The sequence below is a fragment of the Myodes glareolus genome, chromosome 8 (assembly GCF_982192425.1).
Source record: "Myodes glareolus chromosome 8, mMyoGla1.1, whole genome shotgun sequence".
In the NCBI taxonomy this organism is placed as follows: domain Eukaryota; kingdom Metazoa; phylum Chordata; class Mammalia; order Rodentia; family Cricetidae; genus Myodes; species Myodes glareolus.
This window is the reverse complement of record NC_142033.1, coordinates 4,848,356-4,866,038: the sequence shown is the minus strand read 5'-3', so window position 1 is coordinate 4,866,038 and position 17,683 is coordinate 4,848,356. Positions and strand designations below refer to the sequence as shown.

At 40.4% G+C, this 17,683-nt stretch overlaps 1 protein-coding gene across 3 annotated transcripts in view; it reads right to left on the bottom strand.

The window, feature by feature from the left end:
• The window catches only part of LOC148121081 (ATP-binding cassette sub-family G member 3-like), a 54,509-nt gene extending 42,134 nt beyond the window's left edge, over positions 1-12,375 (bottom strand). For all 3 annotated transcript variants that reach the window (XM_087908781.1, XM_087908782.1, XM_087908783.1), the window contains exons 1-5: positions 12,270-12,375; positions 7,208-7,424; positions 4,829-4,888; positions 4,110-4,224; positions 3,590-3,742 (exon numbers count right to left, since the gene is read on the bottom strand). In XM_087908781.1, coding sequence (XP_087764907.1) covers positions 3,590-3,742; positions 4,110-4,224; positions 4,829-4,888; positions 7,208-7,424; positions 12,270-12,339 — 615 coding nt within the window. In that variant the 5' untranslated portion in view covers positions 12,340-12,375. The remainder of the gene's footprint in view (positions 1-3,589; positions 3,743-4,109; positions 4,225-4,828; positions 4,889-7,207; positions 7,425-12,269) is intronic.
• Positions 12,376-17,683: the final 5,308 nt, after the last annotated feature.

The following is a 17,683-nucleotide window of genomic DNA, read 5'->3' as shown; positions in this document are numbered from 1 at the left end:
GACCGATGGCTAGGAAGCCTGCATGGGATGAGTCTAGGTCCTCTGCATATGTGTAATGGTTTTGTGGCTTGGTCTACTTGTGGGACTCCTGGCAGTGGGAGCCAGGCTTTTACCTAACACTTTGGCTGTCTTTTGGGAACCTGTTACTAATGTTAGGTGCCTTGCCCAGCTTTAATACAAGGAAAAAAGCTTAGTCCTACCTCACCTTAATATGCCATGCTCTGTTGACAACCATAGAGGCCTGGAATTCCTGAACAAAGATGAAAAGAGGTTGATAGTGGAGGGGAAACAGGGGAGCAAGGATGGGATGGGAGGGGACATCTCAATTGTGATGTAAAAAGAATGAAAAAATAATTAATAAAAAATTACATTACAATTCTTGCAATCTATTATAGTTCGTGTTTTTCAAGAAGTTAATAAGTATATTCATATGTTGTCCCTAAAAAAAAGCTACACAATCCAGGGCAAAGAATAATTATTCTTAAAAACATAGAAAAGAAAATTTCTTATTGTAAACATAAACCACATAAATAAACAGAGTCAAAGTTCACAAAATTCCATCACTTAGGAAAAAAAGAAAGCATGGTAAATGTCAGTTTTTCTATTATTCTTTCTAAAAAGACAAGCATCTCACAAACAACTGTGGGGAATGATCTTGGGAATCAAGAGTGAGGACCTTCCTATTCCTCACTGCTGCTAAGGATGAGCCATCAGAGACGTAATTCTGATGTGGTAACTTCAACCAATAGTTTTTAAGATACTGACCCATTGGGCTTGGTCTCATATACTATAAATTTAGGCGAAAAGCAGGCATGGGCCTCACGGTTGCTGGATTCAGTTCCAGTTCCCTGCTCATGCACATGACTTGTGATCACTGCCTTTATGTGAGTCTAAGTCTATATAAATAAACATTTATTATACTCCATTCTGGGTTAGTGTGAAACTATCTTATTATAAATTGCTCCATTAATCCATGGAAATCATATTCTGGGGAGCCCACTTTCATCCACATCACCAATGTCTGCTCTACAGACATCTGTATATACAATGAGATACATCTGCTCCTGGAAGCACCAATTACTTCAAGAAGAAGATGGGCATTGAAGAGGCTCCTCATGAAGTTTGTTAGCCACTTGGGCAAGAAACTGCTCTTGCCTGAACTTGCTTGATGCTATGCTGTATGAACTGGACATGCAGGACCCACAGAAAAATGACTGCTGAACTTGCCTAAAGGTGAGATGATCCTCTGGGGCTCCTGCTTCATGAAAAAGTCTGCCTGACATTCTGCAGGACAAAGAAGAAAGTGACTGACAAACTGCCAGTATAGGTGGAACTATCATTAAAATTTCCTGCTTGATAGAAAAGTGTGCCGGATACTATGGGCCTGTAGGCTGAAGATGGATGCTCCAACAATAAAGAACTTTGGATGACTGTGCAGGCAGTGAGATGTCTCTGTCAATTCTAGAGTTTTAGAAGTTGCTTACAATGCTTGTCCTGTTTACTTAGGTAATATTATATCCTTCTTGAGTCTTTGATGCAGTTGAAGAATAGATAGTTATAGTTTCCTTAAATTATGATAAAAGATTAAATAGATATGACTATTATAACTGTAATTATTGCGTGATACCTTTTTGTTATATTTAATTTGACTGTGTTAAATTTAAAACCCTTCCTTTTTATTTAAAGAGAAAAGGGGAGGTGATGTGGGATTCCCCTCTGCATGCTGTGAATTAATAATGAATCTGTTTCAGCCAGCTGCTTAAGCAGAACAGAGCTAGGCAGGGAAAACTAAACTGAATGCTGGTAGAAAGAAGGCAGAGACGGGGAGAAGTCATGGAGCCGATGCTGGAGACCGACACTTTGAAACTTTGCTGGTAGGCCATAACTTCATGGTGATGCAGATTAATGGAGATGGATTAAATTAAGATATTAAGAGTTAGACAATAAGAGACTAAATCTAGTGAGCTGAGCAGTGATTTAAATAATATAGTTTCTGTGTGATTATTTCAGGAATCTGGGTGACCAGGAAATGAACAACAAGCATCTCTTACAACATCTTCTAAATGAATTGATGTCATTGTGAGAGTCAGGATGGTGTGAAGAACACAAGAAGAGGGAAACAACCTTAATGTTGAAAAACTCTAGGCATATAATAAATTAAATGCCTGATCAGGTTATAGTATCTGTGCAGTGCTATTGTAAGAACATTTGTGGAGTATGAATAGTTATAACCTGTTGGGGCTGACGTTATCAAGATTTTGCTCATTTTGATAGTTAAGAATGGAACTGTTAAGTAAAGCAAATGTCTTTATTTTTCATGGCTAAAAAAGAGTATTCTGGGGTGAAACACTTTTCAATATTCTTTCTAATATGTCAGTAAGAAATTAGCTAATACAATGGTCAGTTGTGAAGCTCACCACTTACCTATTACCCTTCCTGATCCTGTACAAGTCTCAACAGGAAGCATCACTTGATCCATTTATTGTTACATTTGCCCAAGGTTGTATCTATCAAACCTTACACAGGGTCTGGGAATGAATATTAGTAGAAGATGAGGAAGCGGGCATGAGGGCAAAGTATACCCTAGTTCCTGGCCAATCGCTAAGATAAAAGGTAAACAAGTAGCCTAAAGGGTTTTATTTTGGCACACAGTTCAAACGTATAGTTGACCATTGCGGGGAAGTCAGCACAGGAAGCTGAGACAGCTGGTTACATACAGTCCAGAGCACAGAGAGGATGAATGCACGCATGCCTGTCAGTGTTCGGCTCACTTTATCTATGCTCATGACACCCAGAACTCAAACCAAAAGAATGACATTGCCTAAGAGGGTTAGGTCTTTCCGTGTATCTTAGATAATCAAATGCCTTGTCTGATTTCTGACAAACAAAATTGTCCATAATTAAACCTGACTATAATTCCTTATTGAGACTCTATTCTAGATGATTTCAGGTAATTCTAGACTGTATCTAGTTGACAGTTAAAAGTAGCAACTTCAGACAGGATGATATGAAAACACAAAAATAAAGGCTAGAAAAAACTGCATGCAATAACAAGTTAGAAGTAAATGTTAAAGAGACCAAGGACAACCCTGGAGGGCAATAAATACAGAGTGAACACAGAGCCAGAGTTCTTCATCTCATGTCCTGTGTCAGTGCAGAAGCACATTCTGAAACAACAAAGAGCAAGTCCACTATGGGAAGAGACAATAGACAGAAGAAAGAGTTTGTTCAATTCTCTAATGAATCAAGAGTTTAAGGTTGAGGGAAGAGGACGCTCACATGAGGAACACTTGGAAATGGTCATGTGAGGAACACTCTTCCCTGCTGGACACATGCTCAATTCTCAGATATAGTCATTGTAAAAAAGGTTTCACATCTCATTTTTCACTCTACTGCATGTAACCAGTCATTTACCCATTAATACAGAGAATAGTCACATTGACCACACACATTATATGGACCTTTGACAGAGGGTCATATCTAATCCATACATGAATCTCTCTATTTCTCTTTTTTTTCTCTTGCTCTCTCTTCCTTTCCCTCTCCCTTCCCCCCTCTGTCTGTCTTTCAAGATTTTTCTTCACATTACCTTGACATTTGCCTCTTTATCCAGATGCAGAAGTTCAAGGACCTCATTAACTCGTCTTCTCTTTTCAACTCTTGTCATAGTCATTGGCAGTCGAAGAGCAGCTGAGAACTCTATGTTGTCTCTCACAGTCACCGTGCACATCACCACGTCATTCTTAAGGTTAAGTGGAATTTTAATTACAAATAGTTATCAATATGACCATCACTCTAAAATATGTAACCTGATCACATATAAAGCACACCCAATGCTCTACTTAAAGTTATTCTTTCAGGTTTACTCTTTTCAGATACAGAGCCTGACGCAGTAACTTTCATTCCCCTCCCACTTTCTTTCCAATTAGTCACAGAGATTTAGTGACTGCTACCAGCAATTATTTTCAGAAAACATCTTCTAAGCAGTGGAGAAAGTCAGGCCTATATATGTGTCATATACCTAAGTGAAAACACACAAATCTATAAGTTGAGCATCTAACCACACAGAATTAGGGGAAATCTAAAATTGCAAACCCACCAACACTTACCTGTGGCACATAACCAGAAGTACATGTGAAATTAGTAGGTCGATGTTTTCCATTTATCAAAATATCTCCCGATAATCCACGTGGATCTTTCCTTGCAGCCAAGACATGTAATAACCTACAAGGGTTACATATGTTGTGTGGTTTACTTCCTCCCTTCAGTAACAGCTATCAACTTTCAGATAATCAGAATAAAAATGCTACATAAGTTTAACTGAAGTCACACACACACACACACACACACACACACACACACACACACACACACATACACACACCTTTCTGTTCACTGTGTACTCTAATACAGCCCAGAATTACGAACGTAATTCACATGACCTCCCCCCTCCTGGGTTTTGACCTTGAGGACTCAAACAGGTAATGTGCTGCTGTAGTTTGAGAATTAAGTCTGGTGACGTTTTCCTGTCCCCAGAAAACTTCGGCTTCACCTTCCCAATTTTAATACTATCTCCCCCACATTAAAAAATAATAATACGACCTGACACCATATGCCAATCACTCTATCATTTCCTATCAGTAAAGTGCTTTAATAAGACTTTTTGTTCTTGGTTGAAAATTAGGAAGCACCCTCCTGCACATTGTAACCTATACGTGGGACCAGAATAGATGCACCCACACAATATTTAAATAATTCCCATAGAAGTGATTTTTATAGCACAGAAACTGGATATAAACAGCTTGCAAATGCTCTCTATTATACTCACAAAGATCTGCTCCCATCTTGAGGACTCATAATAGCATTGAGTCCAGGTTTCATGATCCCACTGTAAACACAAAATCAAACTTGTTAATTTTTTGTCTTAAAAGAAGTTATATTTATGTAGGGTCTACTCTGAATATGCTATTGATATTGCATGAATTTGTATACAGAAAATAAGCAGAAACTCAGAAGAAAAAATAAAATATTAATAGAAGACTATTATTTATTTTTAAATGATTACTTTATTTTTTTAAAAGAAAACCCTTTTCTCATTTTACTTATCTATCCCAATTCTCACTTCCTCCCACTCCCTCCACCTTCCCTCTCCCCACCTCTCTCCCCTTCCATTCCTCAGAGACACAATGACTTTCCATGGGGAGTTAACAAATTCTAGCACATTTTTGAGGCAGGATGAAGACCCTCCCCATTATATCTAGGTTGACCAAGTTATCCCTCCAAAGAGAATGGGTTCCATAAAGCAAGTACAAGCAATAAGGATAAATCCTGGTCTCATTGCCAGTGGCCTCACAGTCTGCCCCAGCCGTGCAGCTGTCACCCGTGGTCTATTATTTAAAAAGATATTCAATTCTAATGGTGACTCGCCAGAAAAATGCCTCAGATATCACAAAACCCCTGGTGTTTATTATTTAAAGACTTGTCTTTTTTGAAACATGGTGCATCTAAGTTCTGTGTCCTTGAAGCAAGTAGCAGATTCCTGGGAGAAATCCATTACACATACAGTCTTTATGTGTCAGGCATATAACAGCTTCTTGCTAATGTTTTGATGAACAATATCATCATATAGCCCTGCTTGTTGCCTCTAGACCTTGTAACAAGTAACCAATGATTCATGGGATATTAGTAGTATTGTTTCTATTATTAAAATGGATAAAACCACAATCAATATATCTCAAGTTAAATTTAAAGACTATAAAGAAGCACCCAAAGGACAGGAGAGTGTTGCCAAGTTTAACACTCAAAATAAATTAAAAGAAAACAACCTTATTCAAAATAGAAAATCTAAATACACCCCCAGAAAATTTTGATTTTCCTCATTGATAAAGATATTAGAATATGCTCAGTCTAGGACTGGGAGACATCCCTTAAGTAGAGGACACTATTTACTGGTGTATAGGTAAAGCACAAACACACACTATGTCCAAGAAACTGACTGATTCAGAGTAGAGAATATTCAGATTGAAAAAGGCATATTCTTATAGAAAACTTAGCTATGTTCACATTTCTTATTTCATATTCAGACAATGTGTCAATCATTTGTCCTTCTCATTCCCTTCTTAGTAAGAAAATGATAGAAGTTCTAGATGGAGGAGCAGAACCAGTGCCCAAGAACAGAGGCTATAGTTGTGGTCGGAAGGAAGAGTCATGCAGACTGCACGGGGAAATCTTGGTATGTGTGCTCCTTCCTTAGCATTTGTTTGTAAACATGGCTTCTGTAAGTCATGGAAAAAAATGTGTGGAGTGTTGGCTTTAGCTCTTTTTAGCACTTAATGAATTTTGAGAAAGTATTTGAGAACTTAGACTTTCTGCTGTTGGGACTTCCTCATTGCTTCCATCCCATCACTGGTAACTGACCCAGTCAGCTTGTTCTAAATTCTCAGTTTGGTTTTGGGAGGGATGTGTGCATAGATGTGTACACAATTCTTTTATACATTCTAATTTCTAGGAAATAATTCTCAACATTTCCTCTGTTTCCTTTGAATTTAATAGTATGTCTTTGATATTACATTTTCATCCCTTATTTTATTGAGTTAAAATTATTTTTCAGGGCTTTTGTTGCTGTTGTTTTGCTAGTATGTCTAAGGGATGTATCAAGTTTATTTGTGTTTTCAAAGAACCAACTTTTTGTGCCATTCATCCATTATGTTGTTCTTTAGTCTCCATCACATTAATTTCACTGTGATCATGAATCTATCTGTCTGTATAACAAAGTGAGGTTGGGGAGGGTTCATTGGGTGAAGTGATTGCTGTGCAAGGGTGAGGACCTAAGTTAAACCTCCAGAACTCACATAAAGTTGGATGCAGTGGTGGACACCTGTAACTCCATGCTCTGTGGAGAGATGGGAGACAGGCAGGAGAATTACAGGACACTTGCAGGCAGCTGGTCGGGCATACACTGCAGTGAGCAATGAAGGACTCTCTCTGCTACATGGTAGAATGTGAAGATCTATGTTCAATGTTGTCTTATTATTGCCTTGTGTCATGGTATGTCATAGCATTCACACATCTACACACGTGAACATTCAATCATATACACTTGTACACACACAAACACACACACATATACACAGCTTATTGACAACAGAGAAAGTCAGTGATTGTTGGCAAGTTGTTCACTGTTGTGGTCTCTAGTTCATGCACATACCTGATATTTGATAGTCTTTCTATCACACATGGTTTTTTACAAAATGGAAGGCCATGCTGCACTGTTTCTCGGTAGCTGATGTTATGAAAACTTAGCACAGCCTCTCCAGTCAATGTCTTCAGGTCACTGGTGTCCATTCCAGGAAGGTCGCTGGGATTGCTTTCTATCACTGGGATTGCAACAGGGTCGTTATTGGAAGACATCTCAAGATGTCTTTCTGTAGAAGAAAAGAAAACAGGAAGTTGATGGTCCATGCAAGCAACAACATTACACAGAGCAGCACACTTAGGGATTCTTTGATTGTTTTAAACTGTGCAGTCAAAGACAGATTTCTTCCTAATGAACAGTACATATTGCTGTGATTCTCTGAGGACCCAGTGAGAAGCAGACATAACTGAGTACAGACTCTCTTTAGATACCAAATTCCTAAGAAACAAATGAGACCTAATAAGTAGAGCATAAATGCTATTGGTAATTAATAAAGGAAGTCAGGAAAAGATGGGGGGAAGATTTTTCTTACTTCAAAAGTATATTATGATAAATATAAGTTCAGAGGCAGAATACATGACCACCACTACTACATGGTCTGTGTGTGCATGTGTGTGTGTTGCATTATGAGGTATAACATAATAAGAAGTTGGACTTTCATGGTGATCATGAGACATTTCTGACTATTTCCAGCTTCAGACTGCACCTTCGGTCATCAGGCATCTTCAGACAGCCAAGAAGATGAACTGCTGGCAAAGACATCGCCATTGCTGTAATGGGTATGTTTAGATTCTAGGAAGACTTACATTTTAAAATGAAAGGGATTAGGGACATCAAAATAGTAGCTAAGCAGCTTAAGATTTCCAAGTAAAAAGAATACAAATGAAATTTAAATATCCAATTTCACAATTTAGTGTCTGCTTTAAGCTAAGGCCTTTAGTGAAAAGAGCTAGTGAAAAAATTAAAAATACCATCTTCAACACAGCCAGTTTTCCTTTCCAATATCTGCCATCTTGAGTGGTGAGCTCCTGCCTGTGAGGAACCAGCTGCTCAGGCAAGCCTCCTCCAGGAGCATCCTAAAAGCACACAGGGTGGGAGCAGCTGTGTGAGGAGCTCTGATGACATCCAAAGCAGCCAGGGTTGAGGTACAGCAGTACTGAAAAGAACCCAGCCCCCTCCCGCCATAAGACATGAAAGTGACCCAAGTACAGGGCCAACACCAGAAAAGGCAGGAAAACAAAACCTGATAAACACATCTGTCAGAGGCTCTGTTATTCTTGAGGAAATTTATTAGCATTCTGTCACCAATCAATGTAACATGAAAGGGCCGGGCCTGTTTGTTTGTGTTTCTGTCCTGCCCAGCACCCCAGCTGTTTAGTCCCAGAGAAAAATCACCCACACAAGAGATCTCTATAAGTTATAATGCTGATTGGCCCATTAGGTCAGGCTTCTTACTGGCTAACTCTCACATCTTGATTAACCCAATTTTCTGATCTATTTTAGCCATAATAGATCTATTTTGGCTTAGTACCTTTTTCAGTGGGGCAGCTCACATCCTGCGGCTTTGGTGATCTGGGCAGGAGTGGGAGGAATCAACTTCCTTCTCCCCAGAATTCTCCTGCTCTCCTTGCATCATTTCCACTTCCTGTCTGGTTTTCCCACCTATACCTCCTGCCCGGCCAATCAGCGTTTTATTTAAAACATGATTGACAGAATACAGACAATTCTCCCGCACCAAATCAAATGTGGAGCTTCAGAACAATGGCATCTTCTAAACTCTGTACCTTGAGATCCGGAATGCTTAGGCTTTGGGATTTCAAACAAACCAAATGATGGGGTTAAGGCTCTGTCACATTAGTGTGCTCTATGCAAAATCTATTTTCAAGACAATCATAATTAAGATTTCAACAAAGGCATTTATCAAGCATTTAAACACTAATAAATTAACAAGGAGAACTAGAGAAACCCACAACTGATACTGAAATGAAATCCATTCTGAATGAGAATTATCATATGGAAAAAGAATTTCCAAGTTGGAAAGAAAGAGAGGTACAAGGGAGCATAAGGCATCTGCAGGACTTGACAAAAGGATATAAAGTTTCTATACCAGAACACATGAGACGGGAGACAGTGCAGAAGACAACAGCACATGGAGAAACACGGGCCTGGGCCTGAGAGCACAGGTCAGTGCATGTTCAGCACGTGTAGGCCAGGGAGCAACTCCAAGGAGAAACAGGTGCCTGGGTGACAGCAGGCTGGCAGGAGACACCTACTACCCTGCTAAGATTTAAATCCAGCATGGGTATTTGCAAATGGATACTTCCTGTCCCCACAGTCCAATCCCAAATTGCCGACTTAGAATTTGAATATGAGTTATGAATTCTCAGTTAATAACTCAGGCTTGTTAGTAGGTACCTCTTACACTTAAATTAACCCATATTTCTATTTATGCTTTGCCATGTTACCATGACTTGTTACCTCATTTCTACATGACCTCCTTGCTCAGCAGCTGACTGGCTTCTCTCCTGACTCTTCCTTCCTTCTTCCCATCATTCTCAGGTTGGTTTTCCCACCTAACTTCCTGCCCAGTTACTGGCCTGTGAGGTTTTTATTAACCGGTGAGAGTATTATACATTCATAGTGTAGAAAGGATTGTTCCACCGCAATTATTTGACCTGACTCTGTCTCCTCCTGCATGGCAGAGTGGTACTGGGAATGAATGCACTGGATCAATCTCTGCCATAAGGATGCCGTGTGAAAAACATGGATGGATACACGTATGTCATCCACATGTCTGACTACTGAAGAACAGTGCATTCATAAGCTGCATCATCTTTATTGGCTTTCATTACCCAGCACTTTTGTTTCTTCTGAGGCTTGTGGCTTTTGGCAAGTGTAAACTTTTTTCTTTTGATCCTAAAGATCAATATTGTATCCCAGATCTCAGACTGCAATGAGCACACGATACACAGTGTCACCCACAAAGCCTTACAGTGGTGCAAGGGTTAAAGCAGAGCTGTGGAAGGGAGAACAGAGCTGACACACATGCAGCAGAGAGAGCTGTGCTGGAACAGGGTGGCCAATACATACTCAGTTGATTCAAGGCACAGTGTCAGTTCAAGATAGAGAGAGGGTTCATGGGGCAGATTGCTCCAAAGTACAAAGCTGACTCCAGGCATAAGGGGTCTGAACAAATGGGAGCTCAAGTGGAACACTTCAATTAGGGCTGATCATGTGAGCAGACATTCTGGAAACTGAGTTGAGAGTTTGTTGCCTTGTGTCTAGTGATGCATACATCGGGTGACCTGATGATGGCTCAGTGGTATGATCTGAGGGAGGGCCCACTTTGGGGTCCTGAGATGGTAAAGAAAGCAGACTGAGCAAGCCATGAGGGGCAACTAGTAAGCCATGTTCCTCCATGGTCTCTGATTCAGTTCTTGCCTGAGTTCCCATGTGGTTTCTTTCAGTGGTGGGTTGTGATGTGGAAGTGTAAGCCAAATAAACCTTTTCTTTCACAAGTAGCTTTTGATCATGATGTTTTATCACAGCAACAAAAAGCAAACTGCCAATGAAGCGGCAAACATCTAAGATGACAGAGAAAGAAAAGAACACAGCAATTGAAAGAAAACCAGAGAATCAGAAGATAAAGAGAAATTATAGGGTTTCATTCAGCACAAACATTTTAACAGTAACCTAAATATAAGTGGTGGTCTCAATTTTGGAGTAAATGATGAAACTGTCAGGCTGAACTGAAAAGCAGAAAACAATAACCAGTTGTTTATTGCAGCAGGAAACTCAGCTAGCTGGTCACGCATATGAAAACTGAAAGTGAAAGGAAGGAAAATGACATTTTAAGCAGACTCCTAAAGCTCCACTCCTACCTGACAAAGCAGATATCCAGCCAAAGTTAGGAAAAAATAAAGATAACTACATATTAATAATTGGAACACTCCATGACAAACATTTAACAAATTTAAAAGGTAGCTTTTTCTATTCTATCAAATCATAATGGAATTGGATTAAAAGTCAGCAGCAAGAGAAATTACAGAAACACACAGTGAATGAAGACTGTTTTATGCAAACATGTTTCAACATAGCAAGTTAATAAAAGAAATTCAGCATATGAGATGATCAAGGAAAAAAAGATATCAATAGATGGAAAAATTCTTTGTAAAACTAAACTCATTGTTTATTACAGCCGTGAACAAACCAGGACGAGAAAGCTCACACCTAGGAAGAGAAAGCTCACACCTACACACAGCAAAGAGCACTGAGATAATCCTAGGAAAAACAATATACTGAACAGGGAGTGACTTTAGAAGTTCCCCTAATGCAGGATAAAGTCAAGAGAGACCATCCCTCAACTGTTATTTAATGCAGAGCTTGGCTCCTCAGAGAAATAAGACTTAAGAAGAAAAAGAGAGATACAATCAGGAAAGGAAGAAGTCTAATTACCCTATTTGTGGATGAAATGTTTTTGTGTTTAAAATTCCACTGGGCTGACAGAGCCCTTGCTCTGGAGATGATCCTCTGAACCACATACTCAGAAAACAGCTCTGAAAAATATCCAGGGCCCAGCAAGGTATCTCTGCAAGTAAACATGCTGCCTCCACAGGATTGGCCTTCTGAGTTCAAAGAACACCATGAAAAAGGGAACTACAGTGGCATGCCTTTGTGATCCCAACACAGAGCTCACCTGGAAGCTGAAGGGCCAGCTACCCTGGAGTTCCCAGCATGGAGGATATAGTACAGGAGAGATCTCCTCAACAAGTTGGAAGAAAAGAACTGACTTTCAAATTTATCCTGAGATCTCCACACATATTGGACCTTCCCCTAGCAGCACCCCGCACACACACACACACACACACACACACACACACACAAACAAATCACTGAAAATACCCAGAGAAGCTGTGGGAAAGCATATCTGGATTAAATAAACAGAGTAGATTATGGAAATATGCTTGTACACCTCTCAATATTCCCATAGCCACACAACTGGGCACCATAAGTCGGTGAGGTGTGTGATGTTACTTATACTATAAGAAAGCTATTCCTGCTCGCCCACACTCACTGCTGTCAGATGCAGGGGAAGAGGAGCCTCTCAGGCTGCTGCTCAGCTTGTCCTCAGCCTCTGCCTGCATCAGGAACTTCAGGGAAGGAAGGTGAGCCTGGGCGGAGCCAGAAGAGAGGAGTGGAGTTAGCGCCCCCTTGTGGTCAATCGTGATTCTCATGTACTATGTTATCCTGGAGCCTTAGATCTGGCAAGAATGAAAGAGCTGGTCAGCCTGCTCTGAGCTCTAAGTCAGGCCTGCATCACCTGGATGGTGGTAAGCCAGGCCTGGCAAAAGAAAAAAAGGAAAGCAAAGTCGTCTTTTTTTTTTTTTATCTGTCTTTCTTTTTTAATAGATTAAAGGTGGAGGTAATGAACAGGAGGTGAATATATGCTTAAAACAGCAAGGTAAAAACACGGGGGTCAGGACAGTTGAGTATATGGCTTCTTAAATGCCCAGGTTGTTAATATAAATTGATTTATAGCTTCATCTTATATCTGAAGAGACCAATTGAGAAATAATTCACTGTTCATGGTTGTAAACCCTATTGCCAAGAGCCTGAGACAGGAGGATTTGGGGTATGGGTGCCTGTGCTAAATATTGAACTCTATCCTTAAAGAGTAAGAAGAGCAGAGGGGGACTATGTGTAGACTGTTAGCCTGCAGTCAGTGTGTGCAGGATGCAGCATAGAACACCTCACAGACCAGAAAGTTAATGTTGAAAAGTAAGTTAGTTCATACTCTAATAGTCTTTTTAACCTTCTAGCATGAATGGGGGAGGGTCACACAATCCCTCCCCCTTCAGCTGAGGAGCTGCAGACAGGTGATGACTGCCAGGAGAGGGAGAGTCGGTTCTCTTCAGGAGTGCATCCTTGGTATGTCGACTATCAAGAGAAATATTCTACTCCCATGTGTGAATGGGCAGCACTGACTGGATTCCATGGGTTATTGAGGGGAGGGAGAGGAAGGGAGGGAAGGAGGTAGAGGAGGGGAGGGGAAGGAAGAGAAGGAAAAAGAGAACAGGGAGAAGTTGTTGGGAGGAGTATTTGGGGGAAAATTCTGCTGTAAAGTAGCAGTGGTGAGGATGATAAAATCCATTGTTTCTATGAAGTTCTCAAAATTCCCAAAGAATAAGAACTGTACAAATTTTTTTGAAAAAGTTAACTTTCATTGGAGTACAAGATACATACAGAGAAACTACAGGCTGGACAATGGTCTGTGTCTGTAAGCATGAGGACCTGAGTTCAGACCCAGGACCAGGTAAAGAGCCTGACAGTGGGAGGAGGAGGCAGGGGATCCCTGGGGCTTGAGGACCAGACATTCTAGGTCATTGGAAAGCCCTGGTTCATTCCTCAGACTCAGTGTGAGAGTGTCTCTCTTAGGGTTCTCTTTGTTGTCTAGGTTCACTGGGATTGTGAATTGTAGACTGGTTTTTCTTGGCTTTATTATTAAAAGCCACTTATTAGTGAGTACATATTTTATTTGTCTTTCTGGCTCTGGGTTACCTCACTCAATTTGATGTTTTCTAGATCCATCCATTTGCCTGCAAATTTCAAGATGTCATTATTTTTTTCCTGCTGTGTGGTACTCCATTGTGTAAATGTACCTACCACATTTTCCCTATCCATTCTTCAGTTGAAGAGCACTTAGGTTGTTTCCAAGTTCTGGCTCTGACAAATAATGCTGCTATGAATGTACTTGAACACATGTTCTTGTTATATGATTGAGTATCCTTGGGGTATATACCCACAAGTGGTATTGCTGGGTCTTAAGGTAGGTTGTTTCCTAGTTTTCTGAAAAATTGCCATACTGATTTTCAAAACAGTTGTACCAGTTTGCAATCCCACCAGCAATGGAAGAGTGTTCCCTTTACCCTATATCCTCTGTAGCATAAGTTGTCATCAGTGTTTTTGATCTTGGCTACTCTGACAACCAAGATGGAACCTCAGAGTTGTTTTGATTTGCATTTCTCTGATGGCTAAGGATGTTGAGCATTTCCTTAAGTGTCTTACAGCCATTTTAGAATCCTCTGTTGAGATTTCTCTGTTTAGGTTTGTACCCCATTTTTATGGGTTTATTTGTTCTTTTGAGATCAAGTTTCTTGAGTTCTTTGTACATCTTGGAGATCAGTCTTCTGTCTGATGTGGCATTGTTGAAGATCCTTTTTTATAATTGTCTGTTCATTGCATCTCATTTCAGACTAAGAAAACAATAAGTCTCATGTTTTAAACTGGTATGTACTTTTAAGTCTCTTACAAAAATACTTTATATTTAACCCAACCCTCAATTAAAATATATTTGGTTGTTCTCTACTGTTGTCAGTTCTGCCATTAACTTTCTATTGCAAGCATTTTTTTTCTTTCTGTCTTTTTTGAGTGTAAATCTTACCTGTTAAGATGAGAGCCAGTACAATCAAGCTTGGACCCAGCTCTCCAGGCAGATTCTATACTGTAGCTGTACCTGATAAATAGCCCTCAACTGCTCAGCGATCTGGGAAATATGGCATTTAAATATTTAATTATTTTAAAAAAACCCTTAATAACAAAAAGGCTATTTTGTTAGATATTATATTCTTTCTTAGGTCCATTTTATTGGAATTTTTCACAACTCTTTAGTCTGAGATGATGTCTGTCTTTGAAGTTGAGGCATATTTCTTGTATGCAGTAGAAGGATGGATTCTGTTTTTGTATCCAAGCTGCTAGCCTGTGTCCTTTTATAGGTGTGCTGAGTCTACTAACATTAAGGGATATTAATTACCAGGGATTGCTAGTTATTTTAGCTTTTGTTCTTGATAATGTTATTGTGTGTGTTTTCCCCTTCTTTGGGATTTGCTGCTGTGTGATCATTGATTGTCTATGGTTTTGTGGATGTAGCCAACTTCCTTGGTGATGTGGGAGTTCCCTCTGTGTGCTGTGATTGCCAATAATGAATTAAGAAACTGCCTTGGCCTGTTGTTATAGCAGAACTTAGGTCTGTGGGGAGAATTGGACTGAATGCTCAGAGAAAGAAGGGTGGAGTCAGGGAGACACCATGGAGCCGCCTGAGACAGACGCTGGGCATTTTATCTGGTATGCCACAACCTCGTGGCGATACACAGATTAATAGAAATGGGTTAAACTAATATGTAAGAGTTAGCCAATAAGAAGCTATAGCTAACAGGCCAAGCAGCAATTTAATTAATACAGTTTTTGTGTGGCTATTTCAGGGCTAAGCTAACCAGGCAACTAGGAAGAACAAGCGGCCCCTTCCCTCAAAAACTTTGGGTTGGAGCTTTCCTTCTAGTACTTTGTGTAGGGCTGGGTTTGTGCTAACATATTGGTTAAATCTGGGTATGTCATGGAATACCTTGTTTTGTCCATTTATGATGATTTTAAGTTTTGCTGGGTATAGTAGTCTAGGATGGCATCCATGGTCTCTTACTGTCTGCATAATGCTTGACCTGAACCTTCTGTCTTTCATTGTTTCCATTGACAAGCCAAGTGTAATTCTGATAGGTCTGCCTTTATATATTACTTGTCCTTTTTCCTTTGAAGCTCTTAATATTTTTTCTTTATTCTGTGAGTTTAATGTTTTGGTTATTATGTAGCAAAGGAACTTTATTTTTGGCCGGCTCAGGCCTGGTCCCATAAAGGTTTCTGTCTCAAGCCTGCTGCTGTGGAGGTCCCTGGTTCAGGTCTACTCCAGCAAAGTTTGCTGGCTTGGGTCTATTCCTGTGGATGTTCCTGGATGGTGCCTGATCCCACAGAAGCTCCTGGCTTGGGCCCAGTCCCACAGAGGTCTCGTTCTCAGGCCTGCTCCCTCGGTGGTCACTCCCTTGTACCTGTTCTTCCAGAGGTGGCTAACTGGGGCCTGCTCCAGTGAAAGTCGCTGGCTCAGGCCTGGTCCCAAGGAGGATGCAAACTCAGGCCTACTTCTTTGGAGGTAACTACCTCATACTGGTTCCTGCATTGGTCGCTGACTCAAACCTGCTCTGCCTGAGATTATTAGCCCAGGCCTGTTCCCAAAAAGGTCCCTGGCTTGGGTTTGAACCCACAAAGGTCTCTGGCTTGGGACTGCTCTGGCAATGGTTACTGGCTTAGGCTTGCTCTGGCAGTAGTTGCTGGCTTGGGCTTGCTCCTACTGATGTCCCTGGCTTAGGCCTGCTCCCATGGGGGACCCTGGCTCAAGCCCAGTACCACAGAGGTGTCTGGCTCCGGCTTGCCCGCGTGGCAGTCACTTCCTCATACCTGTGAATCAGGAATTGTAATACCTCTTGCTGTTTTAGGAGGCTGCTTGTTTGTTTCCTGCTGCTCAGCACCGAAATAATTCCACAGAAACCATATTATTTGCAGTACTGTTTGGCTAATAGCTTAAGCATATTTCTGGCTGACTCATATCTTAAATTAACACATCTCCATTAATCTTTGTATCGCCATGAGTTTGTGGCTTACAGGGTAAAGTTCCAGTGTCTGTCTCCGGCGGGGCTACATTGCTTCTCCCTGACTCTATCTTCTTCCTCCTAGCATTCAGCTTACTTTTCCCTGTCTAACTAAGTTCTGCCCTGCTATAGGTCCAAAGCAGTTTCTTTATTCATTAATGGTAATCACAGCATACAGAGGGAAATCCCACATCACCTCCTACCAACCTACCTAACTCCATGATAGCTCTCTCTCTCTACCTAAAAATAATTAAAAAAAACAAATCAAAACAAACTAAAGAAAATCAATAACACAATAAATACCAAAACAGAACAAAAATTACACAAAAACCACAAGGATTTTGTTTCATGCTGGCCAGTTAACAACACAAAATTCCCAACATACAATTACCCCTCGGCCCAGGTCCTTTCCTGGAGTATAGTTGATTCACCCAGGGACACTTTATTTTTAAAAAACTGCTTTTCCTTTCCCAGCAGATACCAATTACATATAACTTCTGGGTTAGGGTGGGGTTTTTTCAGTGCTGGTATCCTGACTGGCTTGAGCTGTGCAGACCTTTTGTGTCCTGCTGCAATCTCTGTGAGTTCGTGTGTGTATTAGTCCTATTGTTTCTGAAAGATGCTGTTTTCTTTGAGTCGTTCAACATATCTGGATTTTAAAACCTTTTTACCTTCTCTTCTGCATAGACCTCTGAACCACAGTGGCAGGGCTTTGATGTAGACATCCATATAGGTCTCTCAGCCGTTACACATTGTCCAGTTGTGAATGTCTTTGCAATTGCCATCTACTGCAAGAAGCAGCTTCTCTGATAAGGACTGAATAATGTTCTGGTCTATAGGTATAGCACTATGCCATCAGAAATCATGGTATGCTATATTTCTTTAGACAAATAATAGAAATAGGTATTCCCCCTAGGCTCAGGACCTATCTTAGTACCAATTCCTTGACCATTTAACAGTGTCAAGAATAGACGTCATTTCAAGTAGTGAACCTTTAGCCCAATTTTTTTTTAAAAAA